The 13,175-nt window shown below is 38.2% G+C and overlaps 2 protein-coding genes across 4 annotated transcripts in view; both read right to left on the bottom strand.

Annotated features, from left to right (window-relative positions):
- The window catches only part of GLS (glutaminase), a 348,826-nt gene that overhangs the window by 76,857 nt on the left and 258,794 nt on the right, over positions 1-13,175 (bottom strand). The window lies entirely within an intron of this gene.
- The window catches only part of MYO1B (myosin IB), a 148,339-nt gene that overhangs the window by 88,021 nt on the left and 47,143 nt on the right, over positions 1-13,175 (bottom strand). For all 3 annotated transcript variants that reach the window (XM_081322267.1, XM_081322265.1, XM_081322266.1), the window contains exon 3: positions 8,118-8,233. In XM_081322267.1, coding sequence (XP_081178393.1) covers positions 8,118-8,233 — 116 coding nt within the window. The remainder of the gene's footprint in view (positions 1-8,117; positions 8,234-13,175) is intronic.

The following is a 13,175-nucleotide window of genomic DNA, read 5'->3' as shown; positions in this document are numbered from 1 at the left end:
GTCTCTCTTCGGATTAAGTTGGTAATCGTGTTTCTTTGGAATCTAACAGCCAATGGAACAGCCAACCTCAGAAAATATACATATATATATATATATATATATATATATATATATATATATATATATATATATATATATATATATATATATATATATATATATATATTTCGTATGTATATATATATATCTCAGAACACAGCAATTGCCTGAAAGAATGATAATAAATTATTTATAGCTAAAGGGATCTGCCTGAAACATCCTGGGGGGTGGGGGGAAGAACCAGGATTTTAAAGTCTGTTTGAAGGCGGGGTCCGTGTGGATTTCCAGAAGATGCTGTTACAAAGGGCAGGTGCAATCACAAAAGGATGGGGGAAGGAGCAGTCTCTAACCTCCTGATTTATCAAGAAATAACTGCTGTATGGATTTCTTGCTACTCCACTTACTGTTTCTTTAATTTATGGCAAAAGGCACTTATAGCAGCAGATGGATACCATTTGTATGCTTTCCCCTCTGAAAAGGGAGTGGGGGGATTAAGATGTAAGGCAATATAAATGGCACATTTTCAGTGAAAGGAATTGACAGCTGTACTGAATTGCAGTTAGGGACCTCAAAAATAATAAGACATTAGGGTTAATTAGCATAAGAGAAGGAGAATGATCAGTGCGCTAGCAAAAGATTTCAGTTTGCCTTTAGATGATAAATACAGAGAATATTTAACTAAGTAGTATATTGCTTATTTCTAGATATTTTAACCCTTTGGGGTAGACTCCTTTTTCATTTTTAACTTCTTACAATGGACTGAATTCATCTATAAATCCATGGAAGAGAAAGTATCAGAAAATGGATTTCGAAACTCTTCCTCAGCTTGATATCCTCCATAAGTGTTAAACTTCAGTTTCCAACCAGTATGATTATTATGCCAACTGAGAAATTATGGGAAACTTAATATCTTCGGGGGGAACTAGATTTGGGAATGTAAATGTAAATGTAAAAGAGGGTTATTCTAAAAACCTAACTAGAATGTAGTCCAGGTTTCAGAAATTAATAAAGAACTATTCTTTCTTACAAAACATGGAACCAGCTCATAGTTTGCTTCTTAAGACAGTAGGGGTTTCTTCAAGCCTTTATTAACTGCCTGAAACCATACTATATGAAAATTTGCCTGAATGTGCACCAGAGAGAATGTGTGATTATGCCAATCAGAATTATTTGCATGTTCACAGTAAAGTCTGACTAAAAATGTAAAAAGCTCTTTCTCAATCATACAAACACTTTATAAAATTGCACTTTCTTAGAAACATTTGGAACATCCAGCTACTGGAGCCTTGGTGGAGCAGTGGGCTAATGCCTCCTTAAGTAACACCAGCTGCCTGCAATTAGTGCAGGTTCGAGTCCCACCAGGCTCAAGGTTGACTCAGCCTTCCATCCTTCCGAGGTAGGTAAAATGAGGACCCAGATTGTTGGGGGCAATAAGCTGACTTTGTAATAATGCCACTTGGGAGGGGGTTAATAAGCAGGCATATACATAGAATGAAGGCTATTTCTAAGCACATTGGTTTGTGCTTTAAATTGTAAGCCGCCCTGAGTCTTCGGAGAAGGGCGGGATATAAATGGGATTAAAAACAAAAATAAATAAATAAATAAATAAAAATACTGGATGAAATCATTTTTCTGCTGAGTTAGTGGACTAATCTTTAATAAAATGTCTTCTTTCAGGATCATCAGTTACTGACAGAAAGTCTAAGTCCCATATAAATAACTAGATGGAAAAGTTTTAACCGACGTTGTTTTGGGCACAGATAACAACTTTGGCTGAGTATGGGCTGCTAATTAACCAGAAAAATATTGGGTTTTGCAATGAAGCCAGAGGCTAGAAAAGCAGGCGAGGCAGAAAAGCAACAGTACTTTCTGCAGATTTTCCTAAGTTGTAGAACCTTTAACCAATGGAAAGCTTTTGTACCGAGGCTTTTCTAGAAACTCTAGGCTATCCTCAACTTAAGACCATTTGTTCAGTGACCATCTGAAGCACTGAACTCATGACTCATGCTCTAAGTTAGAGCCTCTGAAGCGCCCCATGGACAAACAATCAAAATTCAGGCCACCTGCATTTGTGATCATAGGGGCACAGCAACTCCCCACACCTTCCTATCTCCCCTCCTATCTACCGTATATGTTATTTTGGCCTCCTGTTGCTCTGTGCTCCACTACCCCAGCTGACCTTCACTGCCATCTCCTTGCTCCCTCTGCTGATGAGACATGCCTGGCCTGGCTGCCAGGCCTTATGGGGCTGGCTTTGTGCAGTGAAAAAGAAAACAAAAAGGACAAAGCAAGTTAAAGTGGTCAGACCAGTCTCAAACGCTCTTGTTTGCTGTGCTTCTGTGCTGTATGGGGCTTGCTTTGTGCTGTGGAAAAGGGGGAAAAGGCGGGAAACAGCCTTTTTCCCCTCATTTTTTCCAGTGCAAAGCCAGCCCCACATTTGTAATAATAACCACATTGATTTCCTCAGAGTGTAAGAAAAAACCTTCCTCAGCTATATATGTTATATGTAGAAAGAGCACAGGACAAGTCTAAATATGAAAATGTTATTTTCAGGTAAAACCTTTCTGATTTCTTTTGATTTAAAGTTCTCCACTTTTATTCTTATTTTTGAATCAAGTGGCTTAATATACCACTGCCCCATCAAATGGATTCAAATTCTTATTCTACAAATTACACCTTGTACTTACCGGTAGTAGTTTTGCTCTGAACAAATTTGCTATTTAAATTAACTACATTCTACCCTCAGTGTCCGGCTATAATTCCAAAATGTGCTTCTGAGGATTGAAGGGTGAGGGACAGAAGAAAAAAGCTTACTCACACAATGTTAGTTGGAATGCAGACATCCACAGTAGAAAACAGCTTACACAGAGAAAGCAAACAAAGAGGCATACAATTCTAGCATTATACTCACTGTACAAAGTAAAGCTAGGGAAGAAAAATACAAGGCCCACATACAAGATGAAGGATTCATGGCTTGGAAGCGCTATAGCGGAGAAGGATGTTGATACACTTATTGACAACATGCTAACAGGAATCAGTAGTGTGAGACAGCTGCCAGAAGGGCTAATGCTCTTCTGGACTGCATTAGAATTAAGCCCTGCATCAAAGAGATGTGAAGCTATTATTCCTTGGTATTGGCAAGACCGCATCTTGAGTGTTATGCATAATTTCGGGCACCACATTTCCTGAAGAATACTGATACAGAGAGCATTCAGACCCCCTACAAAGATTACACAGGGACTGGAGGACATGTACTGGGAGAATACGTTCCAGGAACCTTGGATGTTCAATCGGGAGAAAAGAAGGCTGAGTGGAGACAATATATCAGTGTTCAGGTATATGAGAGGCTGCTGTGGGGAACCATATTCCATTGCCACAGGAATGAGGACTATCTGTATACATTGCAGCTATCTAGATCTGATTTAAACACAAAGAAAAGCTGAAAGGTCCTTGGTGCTCTCTGAGCTTGCTTGCTTGCTTGTTTGGCTTGCTTGCTAGTTTCCTTGCAGACGTTTCATTACCCTAACTAGGTAACATCATCAGACTAGCACTGATGATGTTACCTAGTTAGGGTAATGAAACGTCTGCAAGAAAACAAGGAAGCTCAGAGAGCACCAAAGACCCCTCATTTCAACCCTGAGCTACAAATATTCTTCTTCATTGGTACAAAGAAAAGCTTCATGACAGAAAGACCTATATAACAGTGGAAAAGTCAACCTAGGAAGGTTGTGGGTTCTCATCGCAAAAGGTTTTTAAGAAAAGCTGGAGTGCCAGCCCTAAAGCAGGGTTTGCCTCCAAAGGATTGGATTAATGATCCTTGTGGTCCATTCCAATTTCAGATGTCTATAGAGATTCTCAGTCATCCAGGTCATAGTTATCCCGAAGATGCTTTTTCACGAGGCAACTGGACTTTCTTGTTTTTCTTTGAAGACATTTTGCTTCTCATCCAAGAAGCTTCTTCAGAGCTGGATGAGAAGCAAAACATTTTCAAAGAAAAACAAGAAAGTCCAGTTGCCTCGTGAAAAAGCATCTTTAGGATTCCAATTTCAGAATTCCATATCTGTGTCAGCCCTCAATTTAACATTTGTCTAAGAACCATAAAGTAAGTGCTTTTAAGGAAAGAGTTTATTTTTAGGCAGGCTCTCTTTTTCTGTATTAGCTTCTTGATTTTGCATTGGTCATGGAGGAAGAGAAATTATTCCTCATTTCTTTCCATTGTCTTATTAAAATGTAGTTATTTTTACCATCCTGTTGAATGGTTAATGTTCTATTTTTCCATGCTGTTCATGGCAGAAGTCAGTACAAAAATGCAAGCCCTGCATTCTCCAAATCAACATATTCTACAGTACATCTTCTACCACCTATAGCTTAGGACAGGTAGGAGCTGTAGTCTAACATGTCTGGTAGACACCATGTTGAGGAAGATTACTATTAGCTTTTGGCTTTATGAGACTGCCTTAAACCCCACTGAAATGAAAATTATAACTGGGAGCTTATATTCATAAATTCTAACAGGATTTAGGAACATAAATTTCTTGACTCACATCTATTGCCTCTCATTATCAATCACAAAACACTGGTACTATTGTATGACAGTTATTTTGAATAACTGAACTGAGGAAGCTTCCTAGATGAGAAGCGAAGGGTCTCCAAGGAAAAACTAAAGTCCAGTTGCCTTTTGAAAAAAGCACTTTTGGGACAGCCATGACCTGGATGACTGAGAATCTCCATAGACAGTTATTTTGAATAAAAAAAAATTCTTACATTACACTCATCCTGAAGTTAGAGAGGTGCTTTGCATGAAAGGTTAAGTTCTCTAGCATGCAAAGATCACTCCCAGCTTATCCATTCCCCTTCCTCTGGAGTCTTCTTGGACCCTCTCCTGCCACACTTTTAATAAAGCTTATGGTAGCGTTAATTTATATCGAGCCATTTAAACCTTTTGTCTCCTCTGTTTTATCCACTGCTAGCCAACTTGAATAGCAATTTAAGAAAAAAAGGTAGGATGCAAACCAAATGAATGAAAAAAACAAAGGCTTAGATGCTAAGTAGTTTAAGAGAAAGGCAGCTTATCCAAAAGACTTTTCCCATTATTATGATTCCTACTTCTCCATCTGCCAAATGTGTCCATAAAAGGCTTCTCCATGAAATTCACAATGAGGTGGACAGCTGCTAAAAAAGGAGGAGGAGAGGCTGCCCCAAATGTGGAGAGAGCAAAGGAGCCACATTCCTTCTAAAGAAGAATTACTTGTAGAAACAAACCTCCCTTAGTTAATTTTGTACACAGTAGAAAATATCGGTTATATAAAATTAAATCAGGAATAAGTGACTGGATTAATTTGACACAAGAGAGATTATTAAATCTTGAGGGCCATGACTTGTTATTTGGCTGGCATGCATATTTGTTGTATGATAAGAAGGTAGATAATGTGTTTAAAGTGCATATTTTAAGACAGGCATTGTTGAGAGTTTGGAAGAAGTATAGACATAAGTTAGATTACAAGATGCCGTTGTGGGCAATTCCAAAACACGCAATAGAAAACATAAATGTTGGTTTCAAACATGATGTGATTACGTATAAGGAGATTTTAAGCTTGGAAAGAAATGTCTGGTGTTTAAAGTCATACAACCTCTTGCGAGATGAGAAGATTGTTCAAACTTGGTTTCAATATACTCAGTTACGGGCCAGGTGGAAAGAAGATCAGAAAATTGGTTTTGCAATGACTGATGAAAATTTGATAAAGCAAATTAGAAATCAGGGTCCACCACATATCAAACGGATATATCTTACATTGATAGAAATTGATTCAGAAACAGAACTTGTTAAGGATTGTATGATAAAATGGGCCCAGAATATCCAAGAAGTTATTACAATGGACACGTGGGAAAAGATCTGGGTGAGGAACGTTAAATTTACACAAGCTCAAAACCTAAGAGAGAACTTCTATAAAATGTTTTATAGATGGCATCTAGATCCTAAAAAGCTTGCAAGTATGTATCCGAACTATCAGCCAAAATGTTGGAGGTGTGGTGGCGAAGATGCAACATATTTTCACATATGGTGGACCTGCAAAAAGGTTAAGGCTTTTTGGATAAAAATTTGGTGGAATATGCAGAAGATCTTCAAGCAAAGGATAAAGTTTTGCCCGCAATTGTTTTTGTTGGGCATAATTACAGATGCTACTGTTGTGGACACTAAGTTGATGTTGAACTTAATTACAGCAGCAAGACTTTTAATAGGTCAATATTGGAAGAAGGAGGATCTGCCGACTATAGAAGAATGGACTCTAAAGGTTTCTGACCTGGCGGAAATGGCAAAGATCTCGGCTTACTTGAAAGATCATTCGCAAGAACGTTATATTATGGAGTGGAAAAATGGATTGATTATATCCAGAACAAATATGGGACTAAAAAGTTTCATTTAGCATTTGAATAAGTCTTCCTTTCTTTTTTTTTTCTTTTTTTATATATATAAGTAATATTAATATTGTTTGTAGTTATCCTATATGAGCTAGAGAGTGATAGATTTAAGAGTTTATTGTTGTTAGCATATGGAGGTTTATGATTGTTCTTTGTTTTTTATACCTTGTACTTAGCTCTGGGAAGTCGGGGGGGGGGAAGAGGGGGGAATGGTGGGGAGGGGTAGGGAGGGATAGGTAGGGGTGGGGGGAGGGGGGGATTGTTAAAGACAAAATGTATTCTAAAACTTTTCAATAAAAAAAATAAATAAATCAGAATCGCTATTCCTCCAGATATGTCAGCTGCAGTCCTAAAAGAGAAATACAAAGGTATTGCATTTAAGCTAAGGTCTGCGCAAATGGCAAAATAATAATTGAGACCACTAAATTGCTGAACTCATTTTTATTACATTGCCCGTTTATGTTGGTATGGAGTTAGTGTTGATCACCTCACATTTTAAACAAATTTCCGTCACACTGATCAATTTAATTTACAATTACCGGTAGTATGTTTAGAAATTCATGATTCTGTTACTCTAAATGTAATTGAATTCTTCTACTTCATATACAAAGTGTACAGCTAGCTGGCTGGCTGATATGCCTATGTGGGTATACTCTATTTTATACTACTGGGTGTTATTCTGTACTTGTCTTTCACAAAAATAAAGACAGTGGATTTGATTTTCGTATGTTGGCTTAAATGTATGGATTTCCTGTCTGTCGCCCTTACAGAATAGAGCTTTCCTACTATACCCCCACCACTTCCTGGTATATTTTTTTATCTGCTCCTCGAAAAATGCTAGGATATATTATGCAGACAGCTGCAGCTGAAGAGGAAGTTAACAACAATAATTTTCCCGCTACATAAATGGAGATCCAAGCCTCTCTCTGGTCCACATCTAGATGGTACAGTTTACAAGTAATTGTTCTCAAAGCAGAAGGTTTTTACTTGTCACAGCTCACTGGAAAACTGGTTATGAGTAAAGTTAACTAACTGTATATTTACAATGAAGCTTAAAAGTTTGTGAAGCCTTTTCAATATTTCTATATAAATATAAGACATGACCTGTTCTCCGCACAAGTCCTAAAACTAGATAAAGAGAACAAGAAAAACATTAGACTTATTTATTCACTTATTGAGGAAAATGATCTAAAGCTACATATTTGTGTCTACCTGTAACACCTGTTTAGCTGCCCAGTTCTACTCCATGCTACTTGCAGGGTAGGAAAATATGACTACTATAAAAGTACTGTTTTCTCCAGGGGTTACATAGAATAAAAAAGGATAAAATTAGTAATGAAAAAAATATAAAGGAAATGAATAACAACCACAAAGGCATGTAAAATATGCCCAGTATTGCTCTTTTTATCTGGGGAGATATTACTGAAAAATAACTTTCTTCAACTATAAAAACACATTCTAAAACTTTAATTGAGTAAGTATCCAGATTTCCTCCCTTGGGGGGGGGGAACAAGCTGCAAATATACCATATTCTAAGTCCTCATCAAAGGCACAATAGATCACACACATTATCCTTCTTACAGGAAACAGCTGTTTCTATCTATAACCTATGTTGTTTAAAGAAGAGGATGGATGGAAAGCTTCAGCCTTATACTTACATGTGAGGCCTGAGTTCATAGAAGTTTCTGTTTCTGTATTCTTCTACTTTGTCTGCTGAATAAATTGGGAGCAATCTGTACGGATTTATTGATATTACCACACTCCCGATATAGGTCTGTAACAAAGTAAGAAAGTAGTTTTAATAGGTGAACATTGCAAATATTCCTACAAAATATATTAGCAATAGGTCCACTTATAGTATAGTGGTTCTAGTTATTTTCACTGTCACAGGTAAATGTTTCAATTTGTTTAATTCAAGAGTTAAATATCTCTCACAGTGTTGAATGTTTTAACCACTCAGTTAACATAAGGTAAAGGTAAAGGTAAAGGTAAAGGTTCCCCCGCACATGCGTGCTAGTCGTTTCCAACTCTAGAGGCCGGTGCTCATCTCCGTTTCAAAGCCGAAGAGCCAGCGCTTGTCCGAGGACGTCTCCATGGTCATGTGGCCAGCATGACTAGACGCCAAAGGCGCACGGAGCGCTGTTACCTTCCCACCGTAGTGGTCCCTATTTTTCTACTTGCATTTTTACGTGCTTTCAAACTGCTAGGTTGGCAGAAGCTGGGACAAGTAACAGGCGCTCACTCTGTTACGCGGCACTCGGGATTCGACCCGCCAAACTGCCGACCTTCCGATTGACAAGCTCAGTGTCCTAACCCACTGAGCCACTGCGTCCCTATTCAGTTAACATATATAGATTAAATTCAGATTAAATTAAACTGACAGCTAACCTTGTGTAGTAGTTAGGGCCAGGGGTAGGCAACCTTGGCTCTTTTATGAATTGTGGACTTCAATACTCAGAATTCCTGAACCAGCCATGCTGACTCAGGAAATCTGGGAGTTGGAATCCACAAGTCATAAAAGAGCCAAGGTTGCCTACCCCTGAGTTAGGGTGTAGGACTAGAAATCAAGAGACTATCAATGCTACACTCTCTTTAGGGGTGAAAGATGGCTGGATATCCTGGAGCCATTTGTTTTCTCTCAGCCTAAAACATTTTACAGGAGGAGTTAGTACCAATAGTAACAGCCACCTTTGGGCAATCCCAATAGATCTGGAGCACCACTTGAAAGCAAACCACCACCAATCAATTGCAAAAGGCAGCTTTACTTGAAATAGGTTACATCCTGCAATGATAACTTTAACACCATCAAACGACATTTGCCTATCCTAGGATCTTGGGAACTGCTAATCCCAGGCCCTTGGGAAGGACTCCATAGGTGGATAAAAATGCCAAATCCAAGTCTGAACCTTTATCATCATCATCCCACAAGGAGGCACCTTGATACGGTTGTGGGCTTGTGTGCCTTGAGGAAGATGAGAGCTATGCCAGAGGTTCAACCATTCTGGACAGGGCTCATCTGAGCAGCCAGATGAAAAGTGTCTCTCTCACAAAAAATATGGTGAGATGGATGTAATTTACAGAAACTCATACTGGATTGGTCAATGCCTGGGTCAACAAGGACTGCTCTATGTGTTGGAATTCTTGGACATCTGATGACAAAGGAACTATAGGCCTCAGGTCTATTGGCTGAGGAAACAGGGTCAGCAGCTGCAGAACTATTGAAAAGAAAAGTTGCTTACAAATATACTAAGATTGAAAACAAAATAATAATAATAAATCCTCCCGAGAATATGTTATTATACTTATTCAACAATGCTGGCTTCAATAGTTTTTGCCAAGAGTGTTTCTGTTCCCTCCGAAAGAATCGGTCTGTGATCTGGTCACGAACTGAGGGTCCTTCTAAATTCAGCTGGCCCAGAATTCAGTACAGAGTAAAACTACAGCTGAAGATCCTGCACTGGTTATTAAGTTAGCAAGCTTAATTTGAAGCGTTGGTTATTACCTCTATTTGGCAAATTGACTTCTTTTATCCCATCCAGCTGCTCTACAAATAGTGCTCTGCTGTACTTTCAACATGTATGTACATGTTGGGGATTTCTCCCCCCACCCTTCTTTAACATATGTATTGTTTTTTGTTTCTTTCTTAGAATGTTCTTATTTTTATCACTCTGTTACATGCTGCTACGCAGAGTCTATAGATCGGAGCAAATTACAAAACCTGAGGCAGGCAGGCTATCATCATGCTTTGAAAAGGAAAGGGTTTCCACTGTTTTTACTGGGCATTATTACGGATACTACTGTTGTGGACACTAAGCTGATGTTGAACTTAATTACGGCAGCGAGACATTTAGTAGCGCAATATTGGAAGAAGGAAGAACTGCCGACTATAGAAGAATGGACTTTAAAAGTCTCCAATCTGGCGGAAATGGCAAAGATCTCAGCGTACTTGAAAGATCAGTCGCAACAGAGATACATTGTGGAGTGGAGAAGATGGATTGATTATATCCAGAATAAATATGGGACTAAAAAGTTTCATCTAGCATTTGAATAAGTATTGATGTGATATTTAAATTGCTTGTAGTTATTTTATAAGAGTTAAAGTGCGATAGATTTAATATTTTATTGTTGTTTGCATAAGGTAGACTATGATTGTTTGTATTTTTATACCTTATATTGAGCTCTGGGAAGTCGGGGAGGGGGGAGGGGGAGGGGAGGGAGGTGTTGGGGAGGGTTGGGGAGAGGGGAGGGGGTGGGGAGGGGTTTTGTCTTTTAAAAAAATGTATTGTAAAACTTTTCAATAAAAAAAAGGAAAGGAAAAGGTTTCTTAAGACCCAGGAAAAGTGTTTCAGAAGAACACCACCTCATTAAAACAGTAACATTTTTTTTAAGGATTCTGCACGTAAATTGCACAGTAAAACTGTTATCTTAGAAAAACTGTCCAGCCTGATGCCTTCAGATCTATTGAACAACAAATACCAACTTGAAATTATGAGAACTGAGTAACACACAGGAGGGGGGTGGGGGGGAGGGTTCAATAAGCTTGGCAAACTGGAAGGATGTAAGCTCCTATTCCAAAAAGCGTATCGCACAATTAGCAAAGCTAAATGACTTGCCAATGGCTTTTTTTTCTTATTGCATTGCATGCAAACGTTAGCAGTAATTTCATTTCTTATTATTAAAAAGAAAAAGCAAAAAAATGAAATAAAAAAAAGCTAGAGGTGAAAATAGTTGAACTGTTATTTATTACCATGTCATAAGGAAAAGTTTCAAGAAAGGAAAAAATGCTGAAGCAGCTAGAGAATAAGTCCCATAGCTGAAAAATTCGATGGAGAAAATTTTATCTTTGGAAAACAGAAGGGGAAAACTTAAAAAAAATGTTAAGTTGAAAGGTCACGTCTAATGAGGATTTTAAAAATAACCTCTTTTTTAAAAATTAAGCTTCTCTGATATTTTGAAAATAAAAAAACCAGCTGTTCATCGGGGTATAGCCCTAATACAACACATTCTGAAACAGCTAGTTAAAGGTCAAAGAACTACAGTACGCTTAGAAAGAGGTACAGATGTATAGCCATATTTAAGCCAAAATATGTCAAGAAGTTACTGCTTTGGGTCGGGCCCTGCTCAGGACTCTTGTTTCCAATGGCAATGCCATTAGCCCTACATTCCCCAACCTGGCAAACTTCAGATGCCAGTTGTGTGTTCTGAATTTGCAGCCACAACACCAGGTTGGAAGAAACTGCCCTACATTTTCACTCCACAAATTTTATACTTTGCAATAGGGGAAGGGGGGGGGCAGGGAAAAAACAATTTTCCCACACAACTTGCTCCTTCCCACCAGGATTCTAATATAAACAAATAGAGATATAAATGACTTAATTTCTTGAGTATGGAATGAGTGTAATTGCATTCCACTGATGAAAACAAAACTCCTGGGGTAGTGGGAAGAAAAATGCCGTGACGTCTAAGGAATTAGAATATCCTTGTTCTTCTACTGCTACTATTTTAGAACTTCAGCCCCCAAGGATGGCTCTCATGATTAAAGCACAGGAAAACAGCAGCCATTTTGGATTCCGTTTCCTGCTTTACCTCAGGATTGGTTATGTGTTTGGACAACTATTTAAATTTTCTTCATAACAAACAGTTAAAACTTAAACACAAACAATTCAATTGTTCTCTCACTTTACCTACATATGGAAAATTTCTAACTGTTATTTCACTGTAACTGTTTTTAAAACACACGCTAATAACAAGTGCCTCTCTTTTTAAAAAATGCAAAGCCAATACTGAATTAAACTAGAATGCTTTTCCATATCCTGTGATGATTAAAGGATTTTTAATCTTTGGGGGGTGGGGTGCCAGTGAACTATGGAGAACTATTAGAAACCCATCAACTGTTTCCATTCATAAATGGAAATGGCAGAATTTAGGGGAAATGGCGAGACTATATGATAATATAGGTAGTTCTTAACTTACAACCACAATTGCGTGCAAGCTTTCTATTCCTAAATGAGACAGTTGTTAAATGAGTTTTGAACTTGGATTCCCCGTTGACTTCGCTTGTCAAAAGTTCGCCAAAGGTGATCACGTGACCCCAGGAGATTGCAACGATCCTAAACACGAGTCAGTTGCCAAGCATCTGAATTTTGATCACATGACTATGGGGATGCTGCAATGGGCATAAGTGTGAAAAATGGCCATGAGTCATTATTTTCAGTGCCACTGTAACTTTTTTTTTATTTAAAAAGTTTTACAATACATTTTAACTTTAATCCCCCCCTCCCCCACCCCCACCCAACCCTCCCTATCCCTTCCCCCCATTCCCTCCTCCCCCCCCCCGACTTCCCAGAGCTAAATACAGGGTATAAAATCAAAAAACAAACATAAGCACCCCTATGTTATCAGCAATAAACTATTAGTTCTATCTCCCTCTAGCTCATGTAAAATGAATACAAACAATATTAATATTACAAATAAAGTAAAAAAGAAAAAGAGAAAAACAAAAAAAAGCTTTACTCAGAATAGATTTTCTTAATCCCAGTCCTTCTTCATATTAATTTCAAAGAAAAAAAAATAAACAAATTCTCAGTTACGGGCCAAAAGCGCCTATCAAGTGCCACTGTAACTTTGAACAGTCATTAAACAAACCGTTGTTAAGTCGAGGACTACCTGTAATTTATCCAAGAATCTGAGAAAACAGAGATGGGAATTAGAGCCCC

This window comes from Vipera berus (genome assembly GCF_964194415.1).
Source record: "Vipera berus genome assembly, chromosome: 1".
Lineage (NCBI taxonomy): Eukaryota > Metazoa > Chordata > Lepidosauria > Squamata > Viperidae > Vipera > Vipera berus.
This window is presented reverse-complemented; position numbering and strand designations above follow the sequence as displayed.